This window comes from Miscanthus floridulus, chromosome 7 (assembly GCF_019320115.1).
Source record: "Miscanthus floridulus cultivar M001 chromosome 7, ASM1932011v1, whole genome shotgun sequence".
NCBI classification, from domain to species: Eukaryota; Viridiplantae; Streptophyta; class Magnoliopsida; order Poales; family Poaceae; genus Miscanthus; species Miscanthus floridulus.
In genome coordinates this window covers 106,540,788-106,556,621 of record NC_089586.1, presented here as the reverse complement: position 1 = coordinate 106,556,621, position 15,834 = coordinate 106,540,788, and the positions used below count along the sequence as shown (strand labels likewise).

Sequence of the window (15,834 nt, the reverse complement as noted above, 5' to 3'; positions counted from 1 at the left end):
GAAAAGGTGAGGAAGCGAATAGAAGTCTTTATTGGGTTCATTTTATAAAAATGCTAGACTCATAGGTTTACAAATAAGGGTGTAGTTAATTTTAGGTAAGATTAAGGGCCCTTTTGCAAATGTGCCATTGCCGCCTGCGCCGCACTGGGCCGTGCTCATCCGCACGTGGGCCGGTCTACCGCGCTGGGCCACTTAGGCCCCGTTTCTGCGATGGGCTACGCTCGCCACGCTTGCGCTGCGTGTCTGCGCGGGCCACCAGTCTCCACTGGGCCACACGCACGCGTCCCTGCCTTGGCCGATGGTCCAGGTCGTGCTGGGTTGTTGGGCCGAGGTCGTTGCCTCCAGCCTTTTTGATTTATAGAGCGAATTCTAAGTTAGCTTGTAAAGTAAACTTGTAAATTCAAAATAAAATTATGTAGATGTCCAAAAATGATGAAATCAATTTTGTTAGTCTCCTAAAATCATGATCTACCTGTTAGTATATTTTGTTCACATAGTGTAATAATATTATTGGAAGCTATATAATTAATTTAAGGTACTTAATATTGTAAAAATATAAACTTGTAGGAATTATTGTGATAAATTGATAATAGTATTGGATCTGAAAATTTTATAGTAGGCTCCTAGCAATATTAGGTACTCACTATAATATTTGTAGTTCAGAATAATTAGTTTACTAGAGTAGTTAATGATGCCCTATTTCGATTAAAGATTAAATCGATAGAATGGAATAAAGAGACAACTTGGGTTTGTATAACTAAAATATTTGTTGAGAAATAACGTCTTATTGGATAACATGGATATGTAGCCTAAGTATTTTATGAATCACGGTTACAGTTGATTAATTACGTCTTTGCATCGCATTGCATTGCATATCATAATAGGGGCGTCTATGGATCACGGAGTCATCGGGAGTTGCTGGAGAAATGGTGCTTTTGGAGATCGGTCGTCATGATGGAATGCTAACTTATTATTAAATCTTACCCAGGCAAGCCCCGGTGCATAACCCCTATTTTGCTGCACTTTAAATTATATTTGTGCATTAAGTTTAAGAAGTTGAATGAAACCCAATTGCATATATATATATATATATATATATATATGTATGTATATATATATATATATATATATATATATATATATATATATATATATCCTATGAGTCTTACTAGTATTGCAGGATCATGTAGAATGCTATGCTATAGGACTCCGATAGAAGTCGAGTGATGGTTGTCACTCGCGAGAGATAGGAAATATATTATTGGATTATTATCACTTAGAATATATAAAAATGGTGGAAAGGAAAAATGGTGACTGGACAGGGATATGGTTTGGGTATTGGTGGGTGTAAGAGGTTGTGTCGCCATGGGCGCGGGGCATAGCTTGGTTACACTACTTTCCCTATCTGTGTCGGTTAAGGACCGGCCGTTGCATAAGGCTCTAGGCAAGTCACAGACTTATTATCCCGAGCACATACTTGGGTATGGGCGCTTGGAAGACTTGTTACTCTCTTGTCATGGGTTCTGGCTCTTTTCGGACCGACTGTCTTGGTGGTTTTTAGGTTAGGAGGTCCTTGCACCGCACCGAGTCTGGGACTCAGGGGTGGGGGCTTGGAGTCCCAGTTTGGATGAGGACCTGGACCCGATGATAGGAGGGTAGTGGGTTGGTCCTGCTTGTGCCTTAGGTACAAGCGGGGCATATGTTTTCAGGGTATCCAGCTGGGGGCATTGATTCGTGAATCGCCGGACGATCCGGTATGGCTTGTCTATGGTTTAGCATCGTAGTAAGAACTAAAAGATGAAAGGTGAGGAAATGAAAATCTGATTGCTTACTACCTGCTTGAAAGTAGTATCGGTGCTTACATAGGATGGTTAGTTAATGAACTAATGCACTGCTAATAAAAATCAAATATAAGGACGCACGCTTAGTAATGCTTTCTACATATGCAATAAACCCACAAGCCAGATAGCCTTGCATATCCTTGGAGTCTTTTCTTTCCTCCTGTCGGGTAAGTCTTGCTGAGTACAATTGAGTACTCAGGGTTTTATTTCCTCCTGTTGTAGGTGATAGGTGGAGGCTAGAGCTGACCTTTGTGTGTGAATTCCTCTTGGTGGGCTCAGAGAGGATTTCCTTTACGCAACGATCATAGTTTTTATTTATAACTCTCACTAAATGTTTTTATAATTGAAAGTTTATAATCTATTGTCATAGTTTACATATCACTGCTTCATCATGCCATGAATAGATAATTATTTCCACTAAAATTCTGATTACATGTTTATATTCCACTGTTAAATTAAATTGTTCATAACTCTAATAACATGTTCATGTTCCGCTATTATAAATAATAAATATTATACTCTGATAATATGATTACATTCCGTTGTTATACAATAACTATTATACTCTGATGTGTATTACCAGTGATGTAAGAAATGGTTAAGAATGATATAAGCTTTACTCTCTCATTTGTGATCCTGATGAAAAATGTGGATTTTTAGGTTCTCCCCTGGGGTGTGCCCGATGGAACCGAGTAATTTGGTATTCTCCTTCGAGTGCTTAGTGTCTAATGGAAGATGAGTACTCCTGAGAGGCATTAGATTAGGCGGTTCTGCCACACCCGCTTCGCCTGATCCCTCAGACACGGTTCCTAACGGAAGCTCATGCCGCCACCAACCACTATGACCCTAAGTCAAACTTCTAGCATCGTGCAGGGAGCGGTCATGTCTCAGCACACCCCGTCTCCATGACATGACGTTCCAAGGGACTCACATCGACCTATAGTGATGGGTGCATGGTCACTATGCTACCTACACCCTATACGACCATTGATTAGCACGCTGGTTCATCGGTCCGACGCCTGGGTCCGTGATCCATCGGGCCCAACGGCGACTCACGATCTTGCACCCATCTGTTGCTCTCGTACAATGAGTATAAACAACCCCTTCACGACTTCGCAAAAGTTGCAAAAGGGTTCGGGGGCTCCTATTGGGTTCATAAACCTAGGGTCCCCAATGGGCCCGCTTTCCAGCAAAAGCTCAGCCCAGCAGATGGCATTACAAAAACTTGCGACTCCTAGGCCAGCCTAGATATCTAACGACAGGCCAGAAGAGCGATCTAGTCTCCGACTAGAAGGCCTGGTCAAGGACAGGACGACGCTCGCTTTCAACTCTGACCTGCTTTTCCAACCAGGAATGCGGCGAACCTCTGCTTACAGCTCTTCTCCGACCGACACAGTCGAAGCCAACCCGCTTTTTCGATCGGAAATGCGGTGAACCTCTGCTTATAGCTCTTCCCCGACTGACATAGTCGGAGCCGACTAGGAACAACCGACCGGGGATGCCCGCTTGGTGAGGACCCAAGAATGACTTGAAGCAGATAAGACAAGGCACTCAAGTCAACCGCAATACCGAGGACCGTGCCCTGCACACTGATAGGACAGTACCGCCAGGACATACCAGAAGGGTGCTTTACAACCTTCTAGGCATGTTAGAGCCCAAACAGTGTTATAGGCGCCAACATTTGCCTTACAGTATTGTGGGTGCCGTCATTTGCCATACCAGGCGAACACGGTAAAACCTGCCATAGGCGTCTGACATAAACAATATTGTGGACGCCGATAGGCTGTCTTGTACCCGATGGTGTGGGTAACAAGACTAGGTAGCACACTCTCTTTCTCTCTCTCAAAACTTGTAATGCCATCCCCTTCACCTATAAAGGGGATGTGCTCTCTGCCAACAAGGGACGGTCATTTCGACTCTCTCTCTACTAAGCTTTAGATATTCTGAGCACTCGAACAACTTCATGGCTCTAGAACTTTAAAAGCTACACAGAGCATATGTTCCAGTACTTAGCGCACATTGGAGCTCCCATCACTCTTGGCCCTTCGGTCTAGAGCCCGACCAGACCTTTAATACTCCCTTCTTATTCTCACTCATTTGTAACTCCACAGCAAACTTCGAGCACCTAGGCTCAGGAATAAAGTCACCGACCGACTAAAACTAGACGTATAGCATGCTGCTTGAACCAGTATAAACCATGTGTCATTGAGTTCTAGACCACATCCGATCACAACGCACGACAAAACTACAAATATTTACTTGTTGGTCACTTTTCGCACCGACATCATTAAAAAAAGGTTGGCACAACTGATTTCGAAATAAAAATTGATCAACGACCTCATTGCCAGCTTGAAGAGAGGTGAGGGTGGCCCCATCCACTAACGTGCGACATTAACAATGGCCTGCTAGGGAGTCCTGGTCAATATAATAGATATAGACACTCATGATGTCTATATCTATGTTCAACTCTAATTTGTAATAGTCCAAAATTCTAAAATCCGTCTTCTCCACCCACTCCTTAGTTGTTACTGTAGTGGTGGCGACCTAGGGTTCCTCCTTTCCATCCCTTCCCCTCCCTCACAGGTAGCGGGGCTGAGGCAGGCTAGCCCTACGGTTCCCCCCTTCCATTACATGAAGGTACTAGATGGCACCCGGATAAGCATTGACCGGTGGTTGCTAAGCTTTCACCCCTCCAGTTTTATCACCGCAACCTCTTTGAGCCTAACACCTGCAGATGGGGGTTGCGAAGAAAGTTAAGTCCCAATAAGGTTAATCCATCACCTCATTTCTCCTTCCTTCATTTGATCTAATCGGATTCACCACTCTTTCACCTCTTCATTAACCTGGATCTACTTATTTCCACCTTTAAACTCAGCTCTTCAAAGTAGTGAGGCACCTTTTCCCTGGTGCTTTAGCTGATGTAGTCAATGGTGGCGAGCCCATCAACATTGGCATCGTCGGCTATGAGTTACATGCTACAATGCATTTTGTCTTCTCTCTTTGTGTGTCTATGTGGGTTGGTGTATGCGGCAGATGTTGTGGGTGTACGTGTCAATTTGGGTCTTGGCTTTGTACTTCATTCGTCTTCATAAAGGTGTGTAACACTCTTGTAAATATAACTAAATAAAGAGTTAAATGCACAAGCAACCCTTAAACTTGTCAGGAGGTGACACTTTGGTTAACAAACTTTGAAAATGCATTTCGGGGTCCTTAAACTTGTTAAGTGGTACTGGTACATCGCACATCACTAAACTTATAAAAAGGTGCACACTGGTCCATTTCTGGACCTGTAAACAACATTGTGATATTGTATTTTTAAAATTTTGAATTTGGTACGAAAAAATGTTGCATCAATCCTTCAACGTCAAAAATAAACATTGGAAAAGAAAATTAGTTTAAGATTTCACGTGAGAATGTGAAACAGTATATTTAAAATGTCTAGTTTTAAAAATGTTGGACGAAGTTGTTCAAAATATTGAATGTAATAAAATAATAGTGTCATAATATGTTCATAGCTCCAGACACATCTTAATAGAAGATACACAACTCTTATGCATGTTAAAAAAAGGAAAAATTAGTTTCATAGCACTTAAAGATTACGACATCCAGAAAATACCATCCAAAGTTCGTCGTTATGTAAAATACCACTGAAAGTGGTGTTCCTTTCCTGAATCTAGCATTATGTTTCCTCGCTGTTAACGGCATCCACCAAAGTCCACTCCACCTCACGCAGACAAAAGGGACCCACTCGTCATCCTGCTCCCTCTCTCTCTAATCCTTCATGCTGATTCACCGCCACTGCCGAGCACTTGGGATATGACGCGTTGCTTTGTCTAGCCAGTGGCCACACCCTGCACCGGGCTCGTCGTGTCGGGCATTTGCCGGAGGAGACGGCTATGGGAAAGAGCTACTGCACTAGGAGTAGCTCCCTCCTCCTAGATGCCGGGAGGTGAAAGGGTCGAGATGGCAACTAGAGGGAGGGTGAATAGTCCTTTTTAAGATTAATCATGTTGGCTAACTGAAACAAGTGCGGAATTAAAACTACCGGTCTAGCCAAGACTACATCCCTCTATCTATGTTCACTAGCACCTTGCAAAGATACTAATCAAGCAACAAAGGTGTCGGGCTAGCTACAACTCTCCTAACCAATTCTAGAAGCAAGGTCACACAAACCTATGCCACTAGTACTTTAAGCTACAAGGGAGCTCCTACACATGCTAGTAAGCAAAAGCACAAAGCCACCTAATGCTCACTAGCAATGCTCACTAACAAGGCAACCAATGCCAAATTAAAGAGTGCAATTACTTAGCTACACAAACTAAGCAATGTGACTAACAAGGTTACACAAACCAAATTAGCCACGCAAGGGAGCTACTTCTATGCTACATAAGCAAGAAGGTAACTAGAAAGCTACACAAGCTAACTAATTATAAGAGCAACTACACAAGCACAATGTATATAAAAGTAATCACAAGCTTGTGTGAAGGGGATTGCAAACCAATGGGAAGAACAAGGTTGACACGGTGATTTTTCTCCCAAGGTTCACGTGTTTGCCAACACGCTAGTCCCCGTTGTGTCGACCGCTCACTTGGTGGTTCGGTGGCTAATTGGCATCACCCGCCAAGCCCGCACATCGGGCGCCGCAAGAACCTACCCCGGAAGTGAGGGTAGCTCAATGACACGCTTTATTAAAGTTGCTCTTCGCGGCTCCCGCGGGGCGAGCACAATGCCCCTCACAAAGCACCTCTCCGGAGCGCCGCACAAGCTTCTTGAGGGCTTCGACGGAGACCACCACCAAGCCATCTAGGAGGTGGCAACCTCCAAGAGTAACAAGCACCACTAGCTTGCAACTCGATCACCTAGTGCCACTCGATGCAACCTCATGATGCAATCGCACTAGAATCGCTCACTCATACAATCAGATGATCACTATCAAGTATGTGTGAGATGGAGGGCTCCCAAGCACTACCACACAAGCCACCAAGGCTCTAGTGTGCTCTCTCACCGGCCTAAGGCTGACCATGGCTTCTATTTATAACCCCACGAACAAATAGAGCCGTTACCCCTTCACTGGGCGTTTTTTGGGTCAACCGGACGCTGCACCGGACGCACCGATCATGAATACCGAACATGTCCGGTCGCTATATCGGACGTGTCTAGGAGCTGTCGGACAGCCACGTGTCCAACCGTTGCCTCCAACGGCTCTCTGACAAGACGATCGGACGCTCAGCACGAAATGACCGGATGCTCAGCCGCTGCGTCCGGTCGAGTCCAGTAAGCCTCTAGGGCTGACCGGACGCGTATGTTAGAACTTGACCGGACACTGAGTCTCAGCGTCTGGTCGAGTGCAGTAAGCACCCACGGACGACCGGACGCGTCCGGTCACACCAGACTGGACGCTGCCAGCGTCCGATCGACTGTACTACCGAACACCGTCTTTGTTGATTCACACCGGACGCGTCCGGTCGCACTATGCAGTTTAGTCCTGAGCCACATACCGGACATGTCCGATCTCCATACCGGACGCGTCCGGTCACTCTGTGACCAGCGCGACTAACTCGTTTTCACCTCCAACTTTTTCACCCTTGCTCAAATGTGCCAACCACCAAGTGTATCACCATGTGCACATGTGTTAGCATATTTTCACAAACATTTTCAAGGGTGTTAGCCACTCAACTTGCCACGCCACTCGATCCTAGCGATGATGCAAAGTTAGATCACTCAAGTGGCACTAGATGACCGATATGCAAACAAGTTTGCCCCTCTTGATAGTACGGCAATCTATCCTAAACCCGGTCATCAACTTCTCTACACACCTATGACCGGTGAAATGAAATGCCCTAGGTTATACCTTTGCCTTGCGCATTCCATTCCATCTCCTCCAATGTCGATGCAACACATGCACCAACACAATCAACAATGATATGATCCACTTCATATCATCACGTGATCATATTGGTTCATCGATCTTGACATCACTTGCTTTTCACCATTGCCTTCGTCCATCGGCGCCAAGTCTTGCTCAAGCTTCACCGCCACGTGGTCCATCGCTCCAAAGCCTCTGACTTGCCCTTCACGCTTGCAACTGGTCCATCAAGCCAAGTCTTGTCTTGATCTTCTCCACCTTGATCACATGACTCAATGTCATGTCTCATGTGCAATGAGCTCCTTCATCATCATATGTGTGAGCTTTGCAACATCTCTAAGCCATTTTTACCTTCATGGCATATGTTGCTCACACACATGTACCTGTGGACTAATCACCTGTGTATCTCACATAAACACAATTAGTCCACCTAGGTTGTCACTCAATTACCAAAACCATACAAGGACCTTTTAGGAGGGCAGAGTGCTGATGTGCCACACAGGAGAGGCCACGGGCGACACGCACGCCATAGCTTCTCGGCAGCGTGTACCCTAGGCATCAGGGCCACAGGCCCCATCGATAGCTACAGCAGCAACAACGCAATAGGTCACCGTGTAATGCGACAGCCGCCGCTGCTCTGCCGCGCTCCTCGGTGTGCCCGCGGCGGTGAGTTCTCCTAGCAGCTACGATGGTCGACTGTCTGAGGTTCATGACTAGCTTCAAGCGCACGTGAGTGATCCTCTGCACATATATCCATTCGTGCTCGAGTATATTGGCTCAAATTCGTGTTTACTTTCCATCGATTCATGTGCTTAGTTTTTTGGTTCATATGGATGTATCACAGGAATCCCAAAAACTTCTCCATCGCCTCCACGATCATCAACTGATTGACAGCTGTGCTGCTGCAGTAGCGACGTTGCAGCTGGAATGAGAATTCCAGGCATGCAGGAGAGCCGAGAGCGTGGACGTGGTCACGCGGAGTGCGACACGCCGACACTCAAGCTACTCATCCCGGGCGGCAGGCGAGTCCGTCGATCTTCTTTTGGTGAACGCAGTTACGAACTGGATTAGAAGCTAGTAAGCCACTGGTTCATGGAGGTACCTGTGCATGGTCATGGTGGTCGGCGGCGAGTACAGGACCAGCTGCAACATGAAGCCCCAGCTGAGCAGCCCATGTGGCGGCCGGCCGACGATGGTTGTCGCGCCGTTCAGCAGCAGTAGGCCCATAGGCATGTCCTTGCTCTACTGCTGCTGTGCTGCGGGCCTGCCTAGGTTGATGCGGGCGTACAGGTTGTTCTCCATGTCCTCCCATGGCTCCTGCTCGATTTGGAGTGAAGCGGAGGCATCGGACGAAGGCCAACAAACGACCTTAACAACGAAAGGAACAGAGTGCTGGATTCCGGAACGGATGCTCACTTTCAGGGCGCGTTCGCTGGTCTGGATGGTCTAGACCAGTCGGCCGACTCCCCTCACAAAACACTGCTACAGTGTTTCTCTCTCACAAAACCAGCCAGTTTCAGCCATGTTTCAGATCAGCGAACGGGCCTCAATGGTATTTTATAGTAGGATGAACTTTTAATGGTATTTTTCGAATGTCGTGTTCTTTCGGTGGTATGAAACCAATTTTCCCTTAAAAATAATTATAATATAACTATAAGAGAAGAAAAAAGTGAAAAAATGAAACGAAAACAATTCCTGATGTTCGTGGGCCACAGCCCTTTATATTGCTCGGCATTACTGGTAGGTTCTTTCGGACAGCAAATGTATAGGCCAAGAAAACAATTCCTGATATTTGTGGGCCACGACCCTTTATATTGCGCCGCATTACTGGTAGGTGCTTTCGGACAGCAGTATTCACGGTTCTTAGTGGGCTGCATTGCTCGTAGCTGCTTTCGGACGGCAGATATATAGGCCCAATTCAGGAGTCAGGAAAAATGGGCTAGACGTCCAACGAACGATGATGTTCGCTTCTGAAACACCATCCGTCACCAACATAACCATACGACACCATCCACTCAAAAAATAGAAAAAACGGTAATTCTTCGTGTAGGGCATCCGTCCACGTCAGCCCAACGACCGCTCCTTTATGTGCTCATTCACTGGTCTACCACCGTTCTAAAAAAAACTCGCCTCATTGCAGCATCGCGACAGGTCTCCGTGAGACCGCGACCGCGCTCCGCCACACTACGTCGGTGACCGCGCTCTCCACCGCGCCTCCACTCCGCCAGGTGGCACCTCTACCGTGCTAGAGCACCGTAGCCCGTCTTTTCTCCCTCTCCACCACGCCTCTCACCTGCCACGACTTTCTATAGCGCGTGGACCCATCGCGGCCTTCTCCACCAGACCTGCCGTAGTCTTCTCCACCGGAGCGTCGAGCTCCGTGCCATCGACGAGCTCTACATCGGTGAACCCCCACATGCCGACGAGCCTCCATTCCGAAACAACAAGGAGATATGCGCTGAAAGCGCTGTTGCAAGCAGGGGCGGACACAGCGGTGGGGCGGGGGGGCTCAAGCCCCCTACCCATTTCGCAGCAGTGGAACCCCTATGGAGCCCCCCATGAATTTTTAGGCAAAATTCTATAGTATAGGGGGCTGAGACTTAAGATCGAACAACAGTGTTGTTCAGCCCCCTGAAATATTTTCTGGGTCCGCCGCTGGTTGCAAGCGTATATTTCAAGTATTTCAGAGGTATGTTGCAAGTGTTTTATGCAGATGTTGCAAAAATAGATCGGGGTGTGGAATGTGTTGTAAGTGTTTCAGAGGCATGTTGCAAGTTTTTCAAAGACATGTTGTAAGCGTTTGTTCAAAATATTTCATCTGTTTCAGACGTATATTGCAAGCGTTTTGACCTGGACGTTGCATATGTTTCGCACATATATGTCGTAAGAGTATGCTCGAAATGTTTCACCCGTTTCAGTCTTATGTTGCAATAAGTGTTTTCATGTTGCAAGTTGCAAGTGTTTTATCTGGATGTTGCATATGTTTCACACGCATGTTTAAAGTGTAAGTTCCAAATGTTTCATCTGCTTCAGACGTATGTATGCATCCAAGTGTTTCATATTTCAGAGGTAGAGTGTCATGGGACACGGCCCGGACGCTGCAGGATGGGGCGCGGCGAGCCAGGGCCGACGGATGGGGCGTGCTAGGGGCTGGCAGTCGAGGTGTGCAATGCACCTAGGGTCGTGCAGATGGGGCGCGCTCGTCCAATCATCCTCATCCCTGCTCCTAAGTCCCGCTCGTGCGGAGAGAGGAGGGGGTTTGGGGGGGGGGGGGGGGAGGAGCGCGCGGGGAGGAGACGCGACGTTCGGACTCGCGGAGAGAGAGAAGGGGATAGGGAGGAAGGAGCGGCGGACACGGCGTTTCCACGAGTGTGCATGACGGAGGAGGCGTGAGGTCCGGAGACACGCTTATGTCCGAACATCCAGGAGCTAGTATCTAAAAAAAAAGAGTAACATACGACACCAAGGCATAAGTTGCTTTCGTTGGTAACCCATTTTCTACTCCTGAATTAATCCTCATCTGCCTAATACTACAAGAGTAAGTCCCTAGTGTCTTCTTTGTTTTATTAGTTTCAAGTGCTCTTTTAAGAGTAGGGATTGTAACAAAGCCGCTTATGAGCTGGCCGTGTTGGGTCATTTGTGTAATCCTAGAAAGGAAAGTCACGAGTTCCACCTCTGAAAAATGTTTATGTAATTGTTGCTAAAGATTTGTTAGCAGTTGACTAATGAGATTATACTCAGTTAAAAAAAAACAAGAGTATATATACACCTCAAGACTCAAGTCGATAGATTTCACGCACCTCACAGGCTCGCAGAATGCCGGCGTTATTATTCAATATACTCAATTCTGACTCATCCTCCGCTCGCTAGACCTTTAACATTTACAACGCGAACTGATGGCTAAGAAACCTATTACTACTGAGTAGGAGTGCTAGCCAAACGAAGGACGGTTCACCGAGCAGCGATTTCGCCGCTGCCGTCAACCGACACGCTCTCACCGGAATAGTCGGCGAAGTGCTCGTCCGCCTTGGACAGCGTGTAGGCTACGTCCACCATGCTGGGGCGCTTGGACGGGTCCTTGTGCAGGCACGCCCTCGCCACGCTGACCACGCTGGCCACGCTCCCCGGCGGGCACGTCTGCTCCGCGAGCGCCGGGTCCATCCACGCCGCGACGCGGGCCTCCAGCCCCTCGTCGCGGCCCCGGAACACCCTGTCCTCGGCGTCCGCCCACAGCGGCTCGCCGTTCTCGTCCGAGGCCTCGCGCCCGGACACCAGCTCCAGCAGGACGACCCCGTAGGCGAACACGTCCATCTTGGTGGTGACGAGGCCGTCGGCGAGGTACTCGGGCGCGATGTACCCCTGGGTGCCCACGATGTGCGTGGTGACGGCGTTGTGGCCCGTCTTAGCGAGGCCGAAGTTGGCGATCTTGGCGCGCATGCGGCCGTCCAGGAGGACGTTGCTGCTCTTGATGTCCTTGTGCACCACGCGGGGCCAGGTGTGCTCGTGGATGTACTGCAGGCCGTGGGCGAGGTCGAGCGCGATGTGGAGGCGCGCCCGCCAGTTCAGGCGCCGCGCGCGGTCGCGGTCCAGCAGCCACAGGTCAAGTGATTCGTTCTCCACGTATTCGTACACCAGGTAGCAGTCGCCCGTCGCCGAGTTGATGCAGAACCCCTCCAGCTTCACCAGGTTGCTGTGGTTCACCTGCGCACGAAATATACAATTACACATGTTGCAAAAAAACAAAATTCATGCAGTGTCCGCATCTATGGCAAAATGTTCACACAGATGCCATTCATCTTTGTTTGCCACAAAGCGTCATGGGTTGACGAGTTGGTGATGATGCTGATTCGAAGAAAAATTCAACGACCTAGTCACTGCACCTCTACGTGTCGGCTCTCCGCTGTCAGGACAGCAGACTTCGTTGAAAATTGGCGAATAGTTCAACGTCGTACATCAGCGTGAGAAGACTCATGTATTGATGCCACCGTGTAGATGCGCGGCGTCATTAGTCGCGCATGTGATCGACGGCCAGAGCAAAAGCGCCAACCAAATGCAATGCACTTGACTATGCCCTGGCTTGCACAAGATCCCTATGCCCTGGGGTGGCTGGCTGGTGGGTGGTGACTGATGAAGTGACGGGCAAATATTATTACTCTTTTGCGAGGATGGTGAGCAATCTATAACCTCGAGCCCTCGACTATCTCCCTCTCTTAACGTCGAGTTATCTTTTTTCAAGAAATAATACATCCGTCTCAAAAAGACGTAATTCTAAGTTATCGATAATAAATGCCAGTATATTTTTATCCAATCTAAATTTGATTAAATTTAAGAGAGTTAACACTATGCTATAATGGTATCTTTTTGAGACGGAGGTGGTGATCAAGACCCGCCCACAGTCGGCAGTCAACCCTCTACACCATCCCATTCATACGTCGTGACCCTACACGATACGTCTACAGGTTGCAGGTCCATTAGGATTTATTATGAGAACCCTAAAAAAAAGGATTTATTATGAGAAGACCATAAGCAAAAGTCCAAAACAAATGGACCTCTCCATTAGAAGGAAAGGATAATTAAACAAATACTGTTATCCAGTTGTTGGCTGATCTATGGTTGGATGTTCTTGTACTTTTCTATGGCTCGTGCGATCCTTTAGTACCACCGCTGCCAAGTGCTGCCCTGCAGAGCGGTCTGAATACATGGCATCTGATGACACTCTCAGCTAGAAATCTAAAAATGAATTTCCTAAATCCACTACGGCACTACCATCAATAATTTCGCTTATGTCTTCAATCAACCAAAAGGAAGATGAATCAACCAATAGAGAGATGCATCTCTTGCCAGTTGATGTCAATGTCGGTAGCAAGATTCCAAACCAATGACCCATGCCTTACAAAAGGAAACTCAGGCACAAACATGACTTCAAAATACTGCTACATCACTACTTCGACTAGTTCTGCTGGCTGTTGTTAGTCCACTTAATGATTTAATTAACCACTGCGATCCATAATTTGGAAGAGAATAATTATAGAAGTGCGTTCCTTTGTTTTCTCTCCCAAAAAAATGGATATCAGCACAAACGTTCTATCTAACCATACTGTCCCAATCAGAAATGCACAAATTGTAATGGTCATCAGACCAATAATCAATAGGCCAGCAAGCCTTAGCGATTAGCCGTTCTTGGTTAGTGAGAACAAAAATAATTCAAAGCATTTTTTTTAAGTATAAGTTGTGATAGCACTGCCACTGATTGTTCGGCTGGTCCATAATCTGTTCGTGCTCGATTTGTACCGCTGATTTATTAGAAGAGAAAAATACTATTTCATACCATGTCTGATAAGACGGGAGCAGCCGAACAAAGCCGAGGCAAGCAATTCACTTGGGGAAGAAACAGGGGGACGTACCTTTTGCAGGATCTTGAGCTCCTCGCAGGCGTCCCACTTCATCTTCTTCACGGCGAACACCACGCCGTCGATGTTGGCCTTGTACACGCTGCCGTTGACGAGGTGCGCGTCGTCGAATCCCCCGGTGCCGCGCTCCAGCTCCTCCACCTTGAACACCCTATACTTGTCCAGCCACTCAGATATGTCGCTAACCAGGAACCTCTCCCCGGCGCCGGCGCCGGCGGCGGACGAGGTCTTAGCGAACCTGCCGCCCTCGACGCCGTCGCCGCTCGCCACCGCGTCACCTCGTGGTCCCTTTGCCTTGAGCCGTCTGCACAAGCATGCCAGCAGCAGCATCTGCAGCAGCCAGAGCGCGCCGACGACGCCCAGCCCGACGGCAAGCCCGGTGACCACGCCGTTTCGGTCGTCGCTCACCACGGTCGCGTTGGGAGAAGCCGAGGGCGGCGGGGACGCTGGCGTCGCGGAGGCGTTGTTCCGGAGCACGATTGGGGGCAGCCACTCCGGCACCGTGCGGCGGAGCGGCACGAGTATCTCGGCGAACTGCTGCGTCCTCGGCTCGGGCCCGTTGAGGGAGACGAGCGACTGAGCGTCGACGGAGAAGTCGGCGGCAATGGACGCGTAGGTGTCCCCGGGCTGCATGACGTAGGTGACGAGCGCGGTGGCGTTGTCGGCGGCGGCCGGGCACTGGCAGAAGATGGGGAACGTGACCATGGTGCCGACGTCGAGGTTGGTGGGCACCAGCGTGGGGTTCACGCGCTCCACGGCCTGGTACTGCGTCAGGTTCTGCAGCTTGGTGGTGGAGATGATCCAGTAGGTGTCCCCCGTGGCGATCTGGTACTGCATCGGCGAGTAGGAGTTGGGGGACCCCGAGGGGCAGCCGCACTGGAGCGGCACGAGCAGCGGCTGCCCGTTGGCCGGCGCGGCGGCGGTGGAGAGGTTGTTGGCGTGCGCGACCATGAAGCGGCTGACGGCGAAGAGGTCGCCGATGGCCGCGAGGTCGAGCGGCACCCCCGCGAAGCCGGCGCGGTAGAGCGCGTACGCCTGGCACGGGTACGTGCGGTTGGCGGAGCAGTTGAACCCCTCGACGGACGCCGGCGCGGGCGAGGCCGTGGTCGTGTTCTGCGACCGCGCCGGGGCGGGGAACGCGCACAGGCAGAGGAAGAACAGCAGCAGCAGTGCGCTCAGCCTCAGCGCTGGCGGCCGCCGCATCGTGGCTTTCGCTGTGGATAGGCACCGGGGCCCGCGTTGGGTTGGTGGTGGTGGCTAAGCAAGTTGCAAATCGATGTGGGTTCTGTTGGTGGAGATTGATATATATGCGCCAGGCTGCCGCGCTAGTCACCTCACCTGTGTTGTGTTCGGCTGCTGTCCTGAGCGGCGGAATCGTCAAGCGTGGGCGGCCGCTTGCGTTCTTCCTCGTCGGGATCCTTCCCCGGCCGGCCTTGACCCTTGACTTGCGAGGGCCGTGGCCGTGATATTTTTCGTTTCTTTCTGTAGTGGAGTCTCTCCCACTCCGGTCGCGATCAGGGACGACTAGTTCCCGTGGAGCCTGTTTGCTTTTCGTAATTGCGCTTCGACTAGCAACAGATCGGCCCGGGTCCATGAATTTTCCTTGTTTCTTACCACCTACCAGGAAACCGTGCACACACGGATCTGGACCTGGGGAAGTGAGGTCTCCAGTCTCCTCGGTGCCTTTGGTGAATTCGAGACCCTGATCGCTTGAGCT

At 49.2% G+C, this 15,834-nt stretch overlaps 1 protein-coding gene across 1 annotated transcript; it reads right to left on the bottom strand.

Annotated features, from left to right (window-relative positions):
• Window positions 1-11,390: 11,390 nt before the first annotated feature.
• LOC136467487 (serine/threonine receptor-like kinase NFP) lies at window positions 11,391-15,602 on the bottom strand. Its single transcript, XM_066466204.1, has 2 exons — window positions 14,112-15,602; window positions 11,391-12,408 (listed from the first exon to the last, which is right to left on the bottom strand). The coding sequence occupies exons 1-2, from the start codon at window positions 15,318-15,320 to the stop codon at window positions 11,659-11,661; spliced, it is 1,959 nt and encodes a 652-aa protein (XP_066322301.1). The 5' UTR covers window positions 15,321-15,602; the 3' UTR covers window positions 11,391-11,658.
• Between the last annotated feature and the right edge of the window lie 232 nt (window positions 15,603-15,834).